General features: G+C 38.3%; 1 protein-coding gene across 5 annotated transcripts in view; it reads left to right on the forward strand.

Annotated features, from left to right (window-relative positions):
* Nucleotides 1-19,140, forward strand: part of LOC100770975 (partitioning defective 3 homolog B) — a 1,032,377-nt gene that overhangs the window by 616,803 nt on the left and 396,434 nt on the right. For all 5 annotated transcript variants that reach the window (XM_035440979.1, XM_035440980.1, XM_027397031.2 and 2 more), the window contains 3 exons: nucleotides 3,236-3,368; nucleotides 8,052-8,151; nucleotides 14,891-15,006. In XM_035440979.1, coding sequence (XP_035296870.1) covers nucleotides 3,236-3,368; nucleotides 8,052-8,151; nucleotides 14,891-15,006 — 349 coding nt within the window. The remainder of the gene's footprint in view (nucleotides 1-3,235; nucleotides 3,369-8,051; nucleotides 8,152-14,890; nucleotides 15,007-19,140) is intronic.

Consider the following 19,140-nt stretch of genomic DNA (forward strand, 5'->3'; position numbering starts at 1 on the left):
TTATCGAAATGAAATATATGTCAGTGGGGCTCCTTGTGTTTTATATGGATTACTTGTGCTGAAATCCTCAATTTTCTGTTACTGGATCATGAAAATACACAGCTATTGTGAGTGCTTGATGTGTATAAGACAGGTACTGGTACCTGCTTTATCTACCGTTGGAGCTTCATTTCTCCAAATGTTACTGGCTCCCAATAAATGTTGCTAAATGAATGGAAAAGCTGCATCTGAAACCCACTTCATCTGACAGAGTGGCCTGGAGCAGTGAGATGATAGACCATCTCTTCCTTTGCTATATTATCAACTATTGGGGAAGAGTAACTGTACCTTTTATGCTCTTTTGTACATAACCTTGTAGATGTTAAATAAATGTAAATTGGCCAATTACTGGAGACTATATATAATGAATGAGCTTGTTTTCCACATGTGCATCTGCTTAAGTGACAGAGCCTTCATGAATATTTAATGGGCTTCACTTATGTACATAGTTTGAATGTCCTCATCTACTGCTTCCTAACATGAGAAAGGGGCCTGTCTGCTGTGATTTGGTCCTTCCTATAGAGTTCTGGGATGCAAGGAACACACTCATTGGAGAGTGATATGAAAGACAGTATAAAGGAGGGCTCAGTCATCCTTTCTTATATATCCAAACATTATAGCTTCCTTTAATACTTCCTTTAACAAAGATGCCACAACTAAGAAAAGAAAGGACAATGCTGATAGAGTGTCATATTCATACAGAGGCCAAAAACTAAACAAAAAGAGAAAAGAATGAGTATGGCTTTAAGAGATTTAGAGGTATCTTTACCTTTCCTCTTCCCTCATTCCATGTCTCCCTCTAAAATGCATGTGATTGGCAGTAGTGGATGTGATACCCTGGCCCATGGAGTTGGAGTACTTTGCTGTCAGCATTTGTCTCTAGTGTGGTATCTCCATCTTTATTTCCATAGTCTAGAGTGGAATGGCATTGACATTACCCCATCAGAAGAAAGTATTAACTTTCAGTTCATTACCCATCCTCAGATATGTCTTGTTAATATAGTTCACCAGAGAATGGATCAGGACCAGGAACTGTTACCAAAACCAATTTTTATGAGGACATTTAAACATAGATCCATTTTTTCCCCTAATATTTACATGCTTTCCTTGGGGAATGAGCAGGCACTTGACGCTCAGCTATAGAGAATCTTTGGGGTAGCCGTGAAGATGAAAGAATCTTACTCCTTATAAAGACAGAAACCTAATGTGCAGCTTATCTTTATTAATTTTTTTCAAAAAAATCAGCTATGTGATCTACTCAATCTGCCTCGCTACGTCATGCATATGCTGTGCATAGTGTATGCTGTGCATACTGGCTTTCTGTCTATTCTCTCACAGAGCAGTAAGTGCCCTCTGGTCCATAGAAAAGCATTCATAACCCAGAGGAGGTCTAAGCACTGCTCAGACATCAGGGCAAATCAATTAGTTAGATTTGGCAAGAATGCCAGTGTAATTGCTGGAACATTATACCAATATTGAAAAGAAATGAAGATGCTACTTAAGAAAAGTCAAAATATAAAGTTGTTATTTTTTCCCCACATTAGCCAGTTGTACGAGATAGGTAAACAGTTTTGATGAGAAGCTCAGGAAGAATACATAATGAGCCCTTGATTGAATCAGAATCGTTTTGAACAGAAGCATGTTTTTCAAAGGATGAGCTTCAGGATGAATTGTGATTCTGTCTGCGCCTAGAGACTTGGTATTTAAAAATGGGTTATGACCTGGTTTTGTTTTTCTCTTTCCCTAAACATTTTCCTCCCTGCTGCAGCTCATCTTCAGAGAGGCAGAACATGTTTAAAAATCCATTATATTTTTTATTGGCTGGGACACTAATGGAGGCCTCTACGACAGCTCTATTTTACAGGCTGGATGCTTTAATTAGGCTGGTTACTGATCAGTTGTTGGGATATTGATTGTGTCATTTATCAAAGAGCTAGGAAAGCAGAAAAATTGTTTTTGTTCTTGTTGTTATTGTGAAGTGAAAACACAAGGCAATGCAAGGCAAGTCCTACCTCTACCTGCCCATTGGGACTCCAGCTTTAAGCTGGGACTCACTTGTCTCCTGTACCTGCTTTAGTTGGACTAGCACTATGGCAGCCAAGGGCAATATGGCTAAGTGTGGGAGAACTGTTAGAAGCCTTCACAAGAAGCTAATAGCCCTCTGCAGCTGAAAACATTTTAATTATTTAGGATACAGAATAGAAGTGAATGCTTCAACTATTTTGTTTAGCTAGATACTGATTTTTTTGTAACTAAAGAGGAAAAAGTAAAATCAACTGCATTGTTTTGGCCAAATGCTTTCCTGGAGACGGGAGCTTGGGGAGTAGCTCTGTGTTTGCGACATGTGCCTTTCACAAATGGCCAAGAGAAGAGCTATGGAATGACTTCCAAATCATTCATTTCCCTGAAATCTGTTAGGGAGACAAATAGTAGGCACAGGAGCAAAAGACAGCTCGCTATGCCATCACAATCGGCTTGAAAACCTGAGTTCTCTGTTGTCGGCTGCCTCCTGTTACCTCTTCAACACCTGGGGAAGATGGTCTGTGGGGTGTTATTCTGGATACAGCAGTTTGCAGAAAAACCTGAATTTGTTTACAGACTGCCAGAATCCAAACAGGACGGAGAAATACAGAAGGAAAAAAAAAAGACTCTGGGGAGAACCACTGCCTGGCCCTGTCACAGCCATTTACGTTAGCATCTGGCCAAAGCCTGGGGTCTGCAATGGGACACAATCATGACATTCTGATGACAAAAACTGCTTGGGTTCTGACTTGTCCTAGAGCATATGCACTTATCTGGGGAGAAAGAGTGGCAGAGGGAGAGAGGAACCAGCTGGTTGGCAGAGAAACACCCTTGGCATGAACTGTATTCTCATATTGACACTGCCACAAGCTGTACTCCCAGATGGAGGAAAATTTGAAAGAAGGCAGTTGTAAGTGGGGGGAAAGAATAATAAAGTTAATCCTCTTTTGTGTTGGCTATCAACACTCATAATCCTTAACACTGCATTGTCCGTGCTATTTATTTCGTATTGAAAGATGTTTGAATGGACAAGGCCACTTTGATTTTTCACAATTGAAGATATACATGCTTGAGACTCAAAAGAGGGTTTATGCAAGGACCATTCTTGCACTCTGCTTTGATTGTCCAAGTTCGAATGTATTTTTAAAATGTAATTTCTCTGTCTGTCCCTTAGGAGCTTACAGAGTGTGGGGCACTTTCCAGACCATGTTTTGAAAACTGTCAAGAAGCTCTGAGCCCCTCCAGGCGAAATGATAGTAGTGCGTCATATCCATTTGGCACTTACAGTCCACAAGATAAAAGGAAAGGTAAAGGCTCTCCATTTCCGTCCTCTTGGAATAGAGCACAAACCCATGAAAATGGCTTTTCATTGAGAAGAGGGAGAAGGTATCAGGGACAAAGAAAAGTTAATTAGGCAAAGTGCAGACTTTGTCACTCAGAGTCATGAGAACTGAGGGCTGGGTGAGAGCTTTGACTCAGAACTTGTGAATCAGATTCCTGGCAAGGCTTCCAGTTTAAGTGACAGTTTCTGTGCTTGCTGCCCCAAACATGAGGATTTTGTATAAAACAAACCATGACTAGAGAATCAAAGATGGCAAACTGTGAGTGTTTTGAAGATCTTTTTAATCATTGAAAGTTATCAAGTCCCTTTAAAACCACATGGGTTTACATGAAGCCACAAAGTGGTCATGATGTGACTCAGGTTTTTGTGCTTGGTCTCAAGATGAGTGTGACAAATAGTGCAAAAGCACAGCTTGGGGCCATCGACGTGGCAGCTGGACCACTCTTGTCGCCTGATGACACACCCTCTTGTTACTGGAATGGATCACATTTCAAGTAGACTGCTGGATTTTCTTCATTGTTCTTTCAAGCTTTGCTCCAGGTCACCCAGAACTTGTTTTATCTCTTTCTTTCTCCTCTCTTTAATAGCTTTCACTTTTTATATTGCAAAAGCAATACATACATATTCATTGTAGAAATTTTAGAGGAAAGCATTAAAAAGAAAATTTAATATTACTCATCCCTCTATCTATCATAGCTCCTAATCAATAACATTTTATGTAGATCTTTCAAGTCTTCTCCTCATGCAAATATGTATACATAAAATGAAAGTAAAATGAAATGTACTGAAGGTAATTTCTAAGAATTTTTTTCTTCAATTGATACCACATGATGAGCATCTTATGTATCACTGGATGTTCTACAGCCTCATGTACAGTAGTGGCATGGTCTACTACTATGTGGATCTCATAAACATTACACCATCAATCCTGTGTTTTTAGACGCCTAACATGTTACCAAACTATAATGACACAGGAACAAATCCCAAACTCTGATGTTATTCTATCAGAATGGACTTGTAAATCTGAGATTGCTTGAGCATTAAACTATTTCATCTGAGTGAGATATTAGGGGTAGGGTTTCCCCTGAAATTTTTCTATTTTAAGCATTTGCAGTTTGTTAGATTTGTTGTTAAGCAATTTACATTCAAATTCAAAGTGGGTCATGTTATTAGCCTCATTTCACAGGTGAATATATAGAAGTCTTTGGAATACATAATTTACCTAAGACTATACGTATTTGACACACCCAGAGCCTGGATTCAATTCCTATCCCTGGCTTTGGTTCATCTCAGTCACAGCAAAGGCCCAGCCTTGTATTCTTCCCTAGGAACCAATGAAGTCTTTCTACCTGATCCTAAGAATACCTATGAAATGCTGGCTTTACCTTGTAGCCAAACAAAAAGAATTACTTAGATGTATTGGTTTACATTAAATAAATTTCTTGACAGATCTTGAGACTTTCAATTCCACTATCCACAAAGTAGGGAAGAAAGGGAATTTCTCTATAGAATGCAGAACATCCTTAAAACTCTATATACTTTATATCTGGATTGAAAGGAAGTGAGTCTGTTGATGACAGCAACCACAGATAATCTCTGGGAAGATCTTTGTATTTCTCTCCCTTCTAAAACATAGATGTTGATAGAACAACTTTCATACCAATAAAAAGAAAACAACAGCAACAATACCCAAACAAACAAACCAAAACCCACTCATCAGTGACCTGCCTAGTACATGCTTCATTTCCAACTTTGACTTCCCAAGTTAGTGTGAAAATCCCAGCCCCTTCAAGACCTTTCCCATATGAGCTAGAGAATTTCTGGTAATGCCCACTATGGAACAGTGTGGTGTTCTAAGATAGTAACGGAGGATAGGTTGCATCCTTCCTGTGAGCCTCTTAAGGAACTAACCATTGTTGGCTTGAAAAAAAATAAAGTCTATCTATTATTGAAATCCCTGTGTGTCTATACTATATTACCAGGTTGCCCGAATTCAACTTCTCATAGCAGGAACTCATTATATTTTCAGTTAGAGATTGGGTGATAAGCTTACTATTTGTGCAAGCCAACTAAGGTGCTACATGCCACGGATACTTGTGAACTATGATAGTGGCCTTACCACAACTGACTAGAAAGGGTCTCTTTTAGAAGAACATGGTTAACTTGACAAAATGTAACCTCTAGTGACAGAGAAGCTTGGACAGTCAAAACATTAACTTTCCTCCTTCCTCTTTGCTTTGTATGTTTAGACTCCAGTGTTGATACACTGTGTTCCATCTAGTTTGCTCAGTATTTTATTTTTTATTCTTTCCAAGCTGCTACACAGAAAATGACTTTTTAGAATAACATTTGTAAAATTGGAACACCAGAAAATTCATATTTGTGTTAGAAAGTTGTTAGCTGGGCCTCCTGTGGAGGAAGTGTGGTGCTCCAGGATAGCAGTGGTATGGAGGCTGTGTCCCCAGGGCTTTCTCTAAGCTGGTTAGGCATCTGAGTAGTCATGAGGTTTACCAAGCATGTGCTTCCATGCTGATGGATGGAGCCTCAGCACAACCCACCTCTAGTGGTGACCTTTCTTCTCTTGCCTTCCCTACCTTTATACTCTCGGCCGCATTGTCTCCACTTTTGCCTCAGGTGTCAGCTCAGGTGACCCCGCTGCCCAAATCCTTCCAGTCATCCACTGAGTTAGGTCTTTCCCCCTACCTCATATCAGACATTCTCACTTTGTGCCCTGTCCTACTATGTCCGTATTCCCTGGAGGATTTTGAAGAAGTAATAAAATCCCCCTAATGTTTATGTTTATAGAAGTCAAAGTGCATCCATCACGTTATAGCAGGAGGCACTCTGCATTGTTGATCGTAAATTGAATTCTCCTTCTCAATTTGACTAGTGTTGATTGAATACCTTTATGTTGTCAAATACCATCAGGAAAGCAGGTATGTGTACAATGCTGCATCACTATTATTGCCCTCAAGAAGAGTCTAAGGTGGGGTCATCAAGCTCTCTATACTTGGCCATTGCAGTGCAGAAACAACTAGAGCACGGGCGCAAATAAAGGAGTGTGGCTATTTTCAACAAAATTTTATTTAAAAGCCAAATATTGTGCCAATTTCAGACCAGGGCAATAGCTTTCTTATCCTATAAGGTATTTCTCATCTCTAAGATATGTCTTGATTAGATGAACTCTACAAAACAAAAAATAATATGGTAATTAAATGGGCCATTTAGCCAACAATAACTGAGTGACTAGAAGACATACTGTCAATGTTCACAGGTGAGTGTGTGTGTGTGTGTGTGTGTGTGTGTGTGTGTGTGTGTATTAGGAGTATATTAATAGTCAATTAAATTCAGAAGTATTATTTTTATGAGATTAGAGTTCTACACTTGCATACTTGCATACCCGATACAAAGCTTAACAAAGGTGTCATGGTCAAGAGAAGAAAAGTCCATATAGGGTCTGAGCATGTTATACACAGAGTTAACCAATGTGATATTTGCCTCTGCTCCTCCCACCACACTAAGAAAAACAGCTAGGCCCTAGATATACAATAAAAGTTAAAGTAGAGGCTGTAATGAGACTCTAAAAATCCTATAAAGAGGCTTTAGAAGAGACAAAAGAGAAGACAAGGAAGAAGTTACCTTCAGTCTAGTTAGAAAAATGTTGATGAACAGATTACAGCTTGATAACTGAATGGATAGCTGTCTTCACAAAAATAGAATGTGATAGATATGATAGAGGACATAGCTTATGCTACTAATGCACAAACCTAAACACTAATGGGTAAAGACAGACATTATGAACTGTGGTAGCTTGATTGAAGAAGAATGTTTTGTAGTGACGAAGGTCCAGACAGTGACTCATTCTAACAACTTGTCAATAGGCTTTTGGGAGACATTTAGGGAAAAGATATAATCTGCAGTTCTTCTCATCTATCCATAGTTAATTTTGTTGTTGTAGTAAAGGAAAGAATGTTTAGCATGAACAGTGTGATTAGTACAATGTCTGACTCACAGTATCTCATCAGAATTCACTTCTTACTGGTAATACTGACAATCAGGCTGCATGTTATTTTTCCACTGCTGAATAACCTGTGGAAGAAAAATGCCATGCTCTATCCAGTAGGAAACCCCAAATCCAGACTCCAGTCTTTTGCTCACAAGACCTTATAGCACAGATAGAAAGAGTGGATCTTTTCCCTCTGCTTTGTCTAAACAATGAGCAATACATAGGGACTCAAGTCATTTCCTTCAGTACTTTTTTTCACTCAAGTAAATGCTTGAATTATAATTCAGAGTATTCACTACAAAGCCAAAATTATTAAGACATTAAGGTATAAAAGACATGTTTTAGAAGTCTCCTACAAGTCAGGGACATCGTTAAGCATCAAGCTTTCACAGGTAACAAAAGGTCATTGAGAAGTGTGGATTTATTTGTCATAGTGGCCAGTGAATGGGTCACACACAGAGACACTCTAGGAGGCACAGGTCATCTCAGCCAGGCAGTATTCATGTGAGACCTTCCATTCCAGGTGAAGCTTTATTGATTTCAAAGTTGCTTTATGTGTCTGAGAGATGGACTGAAACAAAAGTAGGCACTGAATCCTTCTCCCTCTGGTTTACTACAGCTTTATTTGTTCCTTGTTTATAGACCTATTGCTTCCCAATGATGGGTGGGCCGAGAGTGAAGTATCGCCATCCCCACCACCGCATCCTGGTCTGGAATGGGCCCTTGAAGATTACAGCCACAGGTATCGATAAAATGATATATCATAAATGGTCCCTGTTATAGTTTTTCTGGGAAAACTCAGCAACCTTATTTTAACTCTATTTCTTTCCAGAATGGAAATCTCACAGTCTCCATTTTTCCTTTTGGGTGAAAGGTTTTTCTGGCTAAGAGCTTACATTGTTCATAATTGGCTTCCTGGAAATTTTGAGATTCATCTTATATAATTAACATCACTAAGAAAATAGCTGGAGTTTCTTTTACAAGTTTGAAGACCAGAGAAGCAGAGCTCAAAGGAGACTTACATAGGAAGGTACAAAATAAAACCAAAAAAGCATAAAGCCTCGGGTTCTCCTTACTTTGCAATTGGCAAACCCGAAAGGAATTTTAAAAAAATAGATGCTCCAAGAAAGTTAATGGAACCTAAAGATTAAAGCAACACCATATAATCTAAGATATTGAAAAAGGTAGCCAATATTATAGCTACTCTGTAATAGAAACTAGAAAATCAATAACTTTTAGACTTACACAAGCATGAGAGGGAAGATTTACTAAGCATACATACTATTTGACTAGTGCAATTCATAGATTGTGTTCTTCTGATGAGTTCTGAAAATCATTAAATTGTCTTTTTGCTATTTTCTGTATTTATTATGGCTGTTAAAAACTGTATATTTTATTCCATTCTGTTTCCCATGATAATCCTGTGAAATTTCTTCTTCTTTTTTGCAGCAATGCCAGTGTCATCTCCATTATCCTTTTTAATGCAATCTGCTAAAAAAAAAATAAGGCAACAGAAGAGTGTAGCCAACTCTATCATAGGGAAGCTACCTATGTTGTACTACCTCTGATTTTTAGTTTTTGAAATCACTTCTTTTCCTCAGAATAGTATCATGAACTACATTAAGAATCACAGTATGCTAAACCAGCACTGGTAGGGCTTTCTTTGAAGAACATACTGGTGTAGTTAGTTTTGTTCATTTATCTAAATTGTCTTGATCCTGAATCCAAAATGAATTTGATGATGTACAGAAATCTCTGACCCTGCTGGGAGGTGGTAACACACACCTTTAATCCCAGTACTCGGCAGACAGAAGCAGGTAGATCTCTGTGAGTTCAAGGCCAGCCTGGTCTACAGAGTGAGTTCCAAGACAGGCCCCAAATCTATAGAAAAACCCTGTCTTGAAAAACAACAAGGACAACAACAACAATAAAGAAATATCTGACCTTGCCCAGAAGTCAAGAAAAAAAGGGAGATCATGGATTTGAAGGACAGTGGGGGTGTATGTATAGGTTTGGAGGGAGGAAAAGAAAGGGAGAAATGTTACAATTAAATTATATCTCAAAAATTAAGAAAGTGCCTTCAAACATTTATAGAACCAAAAAATATGGGAAAAATTTTAGAACTATCATATGACCCAGAAAAAACAGTATTTGACATTCACCCATTCTATCCTGCCACAGAGTCATTTACAAAACCATGTTTATTGCTGTAGTATTCACAACAACAATGGAATGTCACCCAGCCTAGATGTTTACCTATAGGAAAATGGATAATAAAAATGTCACCTATATGCATATGTATTCAGTTTCCTCAGCTATTATGAAGACAAAGTCAGGAAACTTTCAGGAGCATAGGAAGAACTTGAAAGTATATTAAGTGAGGTGACCCCAACTCAGAAAAACAAAACTCACATTTCTCTCTTACCTCTCAGTGTTTGTATGTATGCAGATAAGGGATTGGATTGTAAGAGTGGGTATGGACTATGAAACCATAAAGAGGGGAGCAAAATGTACTGAAAAAGGGATGAGGGGTACCAAAGGTTGCATGTGACACCAAAGTGGAAGAGCAGGGACAAGACAGATGAGGAAGAAGTGGGGAAGAGAAATAATAACCAAAAATTTTGTTTGACAAAGGTCATTTATTATGAAACCTAACTTTTTATAAGCTAATAAAAAACCATAAGCATTTTAAAGAAAAAGATGCACAGAAAGGATAGACACACAGCTAATTAACAGGGAGAGATCAGTGTCAGATGCCCTGGGAGTTTAGACGACTGAACCCCAACTCTGATTTCATGGGAAATGGGGGAACCATGAGGCCGGGAGGTGGCTGAAGGAAAGTCTTGATGAGAGAGGGAGGAATCTTGTGTTCAGTGGAACTGAAATTTTGGGTTGTGGAGGAAGATTCCATGACAGGTGGTCAACCATGTTCCATGAGCATCTTACTTTGGAAACCAGTGGAGAAGCACTGGATGTTTCAATGTGAGGGATGAGAGTGTTGAACTCTGAGCAATTTCAGTTGTGAATGAGGAAACTATAGCCAATAGGGCTCATTAGACATGGGAGTAGCAGAGTCTAAAAGAAAGGAGAAATTATATAGGTGGAAGGGACAGGCATTTCTGAGATGGATAAAACAAGTCTTAATGCTTTGCAACTCTTCCCCCTCCTGGGAACCTGTGACCTGTGCTATCCTGCAAGTCATTATGTTGCCTAGGTGACCAGCATCAGTGGGATTTGGATGTGTGAGGATAGAGGAAGGGCTGGAAGGGAGCCAGGGAAGTTGAGCAAGGAAGGTTGTCCCCTTGCCTTTCAAGTCAAACATGGAAAGTTCTCTGCAAGGAAGAAGTGCTTTTGGGTGTGGGGCCTTCTAAGCACAAAAACTCTTTGTATTAAAGGGCAAACTAAATTTGATCAAATTTAATGCCTGTTCTTTGAAATAAGAAATCAGAACTTATCTCTGTTATCCCAATGATATAATGGAAGAGAGAGATTTATAATTCATGTGTCTGAACAAAAACAAAATATATGAGAAATGTGTTTTTGCTGTGAAGTCTCAAGAAGTGTTTAACGCTAAACAACAACAAAATATGTTGAGGTTTTTGTGCTGCCTAGATTTTTGTCAACTTGATACTAGCTAGAGTTATTTAGGAGGAGGGACATTCAATTGAGAAAATACCTCCATAAGATCAGATTGTAAGCAAGTCTGTAGAGGTATTTTATTGATTAATGATTGATATGGGAGGGCCCAGATTACTGGGAATGGTACCACCTATGGTGTAGTGGTCCTAGGTGCTATAATAAAACAGATCAGGCCTTGGGGAGCAAACCAGTAAGCAGAACCCCTCTGTTGTGTCTGCATCAGTTCCTTGGATGTTGGACTATATGCTGTAAGATGAAATAGACTCTTTCTTTCCCAGGTTGTTTTTGGTCATACTGTTTTATCACAGTAACAGAAACTCCAAGTAATACAATATTCTTAACAATTTAGAAAACATTTGGCTATTCCTTTATTGTGCATATTTCTCAATCATATCCCCTGCTCACACACACATATAAGTCGTAGATCCCTGATGCTTCAAACAATTTGCTTGGCAGGTCCTTCAAATCTCCCTCCCTGTCTTTTACTTTCAATGAGTTCTCCTTGAATACCTACTCCTGACTCCTCTGTGTCTTTCATATTCCTGGTTTGTCACCATTTTCAGGACAACGGCATATGTTTCTTTCTGCCTTTATTTATTCATTATGCAGCATAATTTGACAAGAGTATCATTTCTATTTGAGAGATTCCCTGGTTGTTCAGGCTGAAAACACAGCCTTTATCTAGGAGATGTCTCTGGCCTGCTGTCAACGTCCAGCTTCCCACTGTAGCCCACTCAGCCATGAGCACATGCTAACTTCCTTCAAAATTAAAATATGTCCTATTTTATAGTTAATCATTGTGCCACCCTCACTCGACATTCTTTCGATATGTAGCATAAAATTGCAAACAATTGTACCCGTCTAACTTACATGGCTAAAATATTTTCACATGTTAACTAATTCAATACTATAGTCATTATTTCAGTGTGCTATCTGTTGACATTGGCTCTAATCCCATTGCATCTTATATTACCCTCACTTCCCTCCTTAAATATCTGCCAATCTGACTTTAGCTTTATTTTGCATTTCCATTTTGTACCATGGTAAAAGGGATCCTGCTAAATGAACATTTTCAAACTGTGCATTTGGACACATTCAAAATAATGGTAACAGATGTATATAACATCAAATTAATGAATGTAATCAGACATATGTATATATGTGTAAATGATTTACAACATTCATATGTACAGTGCAGCTTTCATTTATCCTATTTCCCTCAATTATATCCTAGTATTTTTATAGAAATATATTTGCTTTGTTTGAGCAGATCCTATCTTGATACAGTATCAAGTGTCACTCCCACCCTATTTGTAGAATGGAGGAGGTAAGAATGATTATTTTCCAAAAATTTACAGAATTGGAGCTCTTATTCTTGGCATGTCAATTATTGCCAAGTTTGAAAAGATCATCTAAGAGGCTGAATTGGATTAACGGATACATTCATAAATTGGGTAGATTCCCATAGTCTGCCATGCGCAGAGTGCTTTAAATGCAGTGAGATCTTTGTTTTAAAGAGGAATATTCATGTCTGTTCTAAACATCTTCCCTGAAGGCTCTCATTAAAATGTACAGCATCTGCTTCGATAAACTACTTGGTTTCTTTTTATTTCATCACATCCACCACTCAGATGAAATAAAAGCAAACCTAAAATGTAAGTTACTTAGGTGAGTGATCAGATCTTCAATTTTAAAGGAAAAGACAATGTTTGTGTGTTCAAAGTAATATTTTAACCCAAATTTTTGAACTCAGGTTCCAGCTTTGGCCTTGAGCAGCTGTGTGACCTTGGGCCATCAGTCCCCTTCTTTGGGCCTTACACTCTTATCTAATAGATGGGTGACCTTTAATCCCTTCTGCCTCAAGCCTTTGAATTTGTAAAGATCGTGTATCTTGCTGACATTAAACCTGCATCACCATACAAGATCAAAGCATAAAATCTTATGTGCACATAAAGGATGGGTAACACATGTAAAGATACATGATCCCACAGCACCAAAGCCTAAGGGGAGCTCTTGATCTCAGTGCTATCTCTGAATTCTGTAAAATTGTAGGAAAAATAGGAGTATTCCCATTTGACCACACAGGCATCAATAACACTAAACGAGTCAAGGACTCTGGGGCACAGTTGGCATACTCTGCAGTCACTAGGTATCATGTCTAGAGCACTTGAAGGCAACCTCTATTGATAATGGCACCCAGATACCAAGAAAGAAACCCTCAGAATATTTGTAACACTAAAGAGTCAATTCAAATTTTCTGCATAGTTTCCATGAAAACAGGTATAATCTTTGCATTGGAGGGAACCCTGAGTCATTATTCCAAAACCACCTTGACGAACAGAAATAAAAAAGAAAGATATCAGGTACTTATTAAAACTAAAATATGACTAACATAGTTTTCACCAGGTGGTAGAAACTATTCTCAGTATTTTGAGTAAATATCTGAATTTATTTAAACTTTTATGAAAGCTTTATAGAGACATTCTATTACTGCACATTTTATAGATGAGGAAACTGAGGCCAAAGGGTAAAAAATATTGTTATACTCCTTTTATGTATAAGGACACTGAAGTTCAGAGAGGTCCAATGACTTGCCCAAGTTACATAGCTAGCAAGCAGCAGAGCCAGGATGTAGACTGGCCCATTGTATTCTTGAGTGTCAGGACACATTCTGTTTCTACACACGGATTATAAAAACAGAGGCTTCTTTATTCATTCAGCAAGGCTACCATTTAACATTACTGACAGGGAATATTAAATTTCATAGGTAAAATAATTTTTAAGAAAAAAATTAAATTTGGCTAGTATATTTAGTTTGAAAGTTGAGATTCTTCTCTGCATTTTAGAGGGATCTTCATTCAAGATTAATGTTGCTTCTGCTGTTTGTCAACGGACCCTGAGTTTTCACCTGACAGAAATCACCCTGAGATGAGTTGCATGCATACATTTTAACAAACCCAAGTACAAAGGAGATAGCAGCTGCAATTTAATTTATGGAAAGTGTGTATGTGCTTACTTCCAAACAAATATCAGCCATTATCTGAAATTTCTTCATATAATCCCTTCTACTGACTCCTCAACCAAAATAGACTGTTCAGTAGAAGCAAAATTCTTTACATTGACCCCAAGGACCAAAAATCCATACAGGGTATTTAATGTATTTGTGTCTAAACTGTCAACTGTGTTGTTCCTGTGGCTTCCTTTTGGTGTTATTGATGGACAGACTATCTGCTGGGCATTAGCATTTCTCTTTGAAGATCGCCCAAAAAGGTAAAACTCAGTCTCCTGCAGCCATCAGTCATTCATGATGGATCTCTTGAAGGAGAAATCCCTTTCACTGCTCTTTAAAAGCCCACTCATCCCATAGGAATCTCTTAGCCCACTTTGGGCTCTGCTAGTATCTAGTAGCATCCTTTTAAGTGTTGGGGCTTCCCAGGTATTCCTCACCCACCTGAAGTTATATAGGATGCAACAGTGTCCCAATTAGCAGAAACGACTAAGGAACAAAAGATGTTATTAACCCCGGTACATTTTATTTAAATTTTACTTCAGAATAAAGTGCATAGGCCATGATTGTTATATTCCATAAGAGAAGTTTGAGAATCAGGATTTGGTTTAAAATACGTGGCTTCAGGCTGAAGAGAAAATGATGAGGGAATGTATTCAATGTGAAAACTATAAATTCATGCTCATTCATAATCTCCCTCCCTTCCTCCCTCCCTCTCTCCTCCCTCCCTCTCTCCTCCCTCCCTCCCTCCCTCCCTCCCTCCCTCCCTCCCTCCCTCCCTCCCTCCTCCTTCCCTCTTACTCTAAACCTAAATATATTTACCTTCTTTCCACAGCTCTGGGGTGGATTCCACAGTATATTTTCCAGATCAACATGTCAATTTCAAATCTGTGATACCAGCCATGCAACCTGAATCAATTAACCTGAAAATCTCCAAGAGCATGGACCTTGGTAAGTGACAGGGAAGTGCATCCAGGTCACTTTCCAGTCTCCTCCATCCATCTGTCTTCCCAAAAGTCCAGTTTTGTTCCTTCAACTTTGGAAGTTGGGAAAGGGCAGTGCTCACCCCATCCTTCCATTTCCTCTCACACATGTAATTCCACATAGTGCTCTCCCTCTGTAGATCAGAGAATAACTAATTCTGAAAAACTTGACTGCCACAAAATTTTTCAACTTACCTGCCTTTGCTTCTGGGTGATTTCAGCTTGTATATCTCATGTCTGATGGGCATATCTGTTGCTTGGCCTGGCAGGATAATGGGGTCAAATGATACTTCCCAATGGCCTCTTCAACAAAATATCCCTAAATCTATGACACTAGAGAGGTGAGGTGTCCCTCAGGTCTGTCACATTGAGGCTGTAGAGGCACCCTAAACAATTCTACTGATATTCTGAATACCATAGGACTTGTTGGCTTCAAGGGGAGATTCAGGACTCTGGCAACAATTTAGACCAGGACTTGGAGCTACAATACTTCCCAGACACTGAAGAGCTTTGTCACTATTATCTTGGATCTTAGGAACAGAGTATAGCATACACTCAGAGCAAAATATTCATTGCATCTTGAGAACTCAGGGGCCAACCCCTGCAATTGTGTTTTCTTGAGAAATATTATAGATTTCATTAATAGTAACAAGGAAACAGAATCATCAAAACTGCAAGCTCTACCCAATGATCTGATAAATGGTGCTTATCTGTTGTTGATTTACAGCAGCTCAGGAAAATGTTCAATCACAATGAAACAAGGGAAATTGGTCCCATTTTCTATAAACTAACTAAATTGTTGGGAAGCATTTGCTCTAATCACCTATGGTATGAGACAGAAAAGCTCAACCATGAGGCTGCCATGAGCACTGGTCATAAGGGGAGTTTTTTGAGAGCAAACCTGTGACAAACCAAAGGGCTAATGTATGACATCCGTGATTACTAAGACTTTAAGGAGTAATTCATTTTCATGAAGTGCTTGATAAACATTTCCTCTCTGTCTTCCCAGTTTCTCTATAAAGAAGATAAATGGATAAAAATGGCTCTTAATTTTGGGGAGAGAAATATATTGCTGTTTTTCTTCATTTAATTAAAAAGGGCTAGCATTATAATTCTAAAGTCTGTGCCAAAGATAAAAATAGTATATCATCCATTTTAAGAGAGAAAAATATCACCAAGTTTACAAAATTATTGAACCTGTCATGTCAAAAAAGTATTTCTATTATTTTATTTTTAAAATGTATTAATTCCTTGAGATTTTAATAGGATGTTTTTGATCATATTTACCCCTTCCCCAAACTTCTTCCAAATTCACCCCTTCTCTACCCACCCTACTTATTTTCATATACACAATACATAATACATAATACATACATACATACATGCATACATACATACATACATACATATGTATATCTCAAGTCCAAGTAGTGCTGTCCATATATTATTGAGGGTATGGCCTTCCACTGGAGGGCGATTGTCTTATCAAGGGCTACACTCCTAAAGAAATCTGACTCTCCCAATTTCAGTTTCTAATAGCCCCTCAGCTAGATGTGAATTACTTGCCTACCTCTTCTCTCCATGTTGGAATTCAGTCTGGCTCAAGTGTGCACAGGTCTTGTGCATGCCGTCCCTGTTAGTTCACAGCAGACACTGTGTCCCGGGAGTCCTCACTATCTCTGGCTCTTGCACTCTTTGAGCCCCCTCTTCTGCCATGATCCCTGAGTACTGGGCAGAGAGGGCATGGTACAGATGTCCCATTTAGGCCTGGAAATTCCATAGTTTCTCATTCTCTGTACTTTGCCCAGTTGTTGATCTCTGTGTTAATCACCATCTACTGCAAATAGAAGCTTCTCTGATAAGGGTCGAGACATGCATTGATCTATTACTGACACTTTATTTTTGAGAAAATTTTCTCTTTCAAATTGACATCTTATTTCTGAAATGTGTATGTGAGCATCCGCCCACTATATTTATTGTCCATGATGAATTTAAGAGAGTTTGGGAGTAGGCAGTATAGGCCCATCTTGGTCTTTCTCCCCAGAAAGAAAATGGAGTGAGCTTAATAAATGTGTTGTTTTTCACAGCAAGTAACCCCAGTGATACTCTAGTGTTGAGCATTTGGACGTGTTTCTTTTTTTATTAGAGGAGAAGAGTATTGTTGTGGTTTGAAGTGCCATTGAGAACTCTGATATATATTATATATATATATATATATATATATATATATATATATATGTACATATATGTGTGTGTGTGATTAGATAGATAGATAGATAGATAGATAGATAGATAGATAGATAGATGATAATGTTTATGAGACTAATGCCCTTAGCAGGATAAAATACAACTTCAAAAGTTAAAAGCTAATAATAAGCCCTAGGGCTGGAAATGTAGTTTAGCTGGTAGAGTGCTTGCCTGGCATGAACAAGGCCCTGGATTTAATCCTCATAAATAAAACCTACAGTATTTAGGCAGAATACTCACATAATATTTATCTTAACCTGGAAAAAGCATTAGCTTCACAGAGTTAAAAATAATGTTCATATTTATTTATTGAGTGATGACTTCAGACTTGCTAGTTCTCTGTCAAAAAGTTTCCATGACCTAAGTGTGGTGGTAGATGCTTACAGATGCTTATAATTCTAGCCACTTTGGTGGATGGCAAGTGGAGCTGGATTTCAGGCCAGCCTGGGCTATGTAGCTGGCACTGTCTTTTGAAAAGTCTGTAGGAATCTTAGAAGGGCCCAGGATACCATCCATACCATTTCTGTATCATGCTTGCTACTGAGTCAAGCAATATCCTTAACCTGTACATTGAATCATTTCACATGTTCTGATTAATTTTAGATTTCAATTACTGTTTTCACATATATTTCCAAAGAAGAGCAGTTCTTATGAAACTTCAGCTGCTACATCCCCATCCCTTTTCCCTAGTCACCAAGCACACACAGGGCTTAATCATAAATGAACTTTACTATCATACCGTCCACTTGCTCAACCATCCAAGTACATGTTCATACCACATTCATTTTGGAGTCACTGCATAATTATGTAATACTGAATGAATTGGAGTCATTGCATAGCTACTTAGTACTGAATGAATGAGTCTCTTCATTTAAACTTTGCTTTTTTCTTTCCTATTTAATTGGACCTTGAGCTTAATTGAAAGTTTTATTTTGTGAGTTTGGTATTTTTTAGCCCTTTGTATCTTCTTCTCTTAAATTTATTTATCTTTGCTAGTATTCCATTTGTCACTTTTTGCTATTTTTAGAATACTGCTATAATCTTGTAAATCATTGCTTGCGTTTTCACTTTGATCTTGACATCTTTTACCATAAAACACATTTTGATGGGACTGACCTGAGTGCTCAGCTGATAGGTTACTGTGAAACCATGAGGTCCTGACTGTAGATAGTGTCTATCTAAAAAGCATAGATGTCAGTCACTTTGTAATGCCAGAATTGGGGAAGCACACAGGAAGACCTCTGGGGGCTCACTGGTCAACCAGTGGAGTCAATCAGTGACCTCTAGGAACAGTGAAAGACACTGTCTCAAATCGAAGTGATTGAGACTGATTCTGAGGTCCACCTCTTCCGTAAAATAAAAAAAAAATATTATATTTGACTTTTCCATCTTTCCATAATTTGGCATGCAACCTCATTAGATACTGAATTCCTTTATATTAGTACGTGGGTGGGTTTATAGACATGCTGGTTTATTGATAGATAAATCTGTCCTGCAGTAGTTGCTACCCTATGTACATTATGCTGTTAGTATGAATTTTAGCTATTTACAGGTTCTTCTCTTCTGATTTATCTTTTTAAGTAGAAAATAAGAGTTTTTTCAAAGTTAAATTACTTTGGCTCTTCAAATACATTGACTGTCCCAGTGATTAGAATCAGATAATCAAAGTGAGTTTAAAGATACAATAGGAAGGTTTCTTCACTGTACATGTGTGAGTGCAGACATGTGTGCTTGTATACTTGTGTGTGTGCTTGTGAGCATTTGTATGTGTTTGTGTGTGTGTGCATGTGTGCTTGTGCATGTGTTTGTGTTCTTGCATGTGTGCATGTGTGTATATGTGTGCGTATAATGGTAT

The sequence above is a fragment of the Cricetulus griseus genome, chromosome 2 (genome assembly GCF_003668045.3).
Source record: "Cricetulus griseus strain 17A/GY chromosome 2, alternate assembly CriGri-PICRH-1.0, whole genome shotgun sequence".
NCBI classification, from domain to species: Eukaryota; Metazoa; Chordata; class Mammalia; order Rodentia; family Cricetidae; genus Cricetulus; species Cricetulus griseus.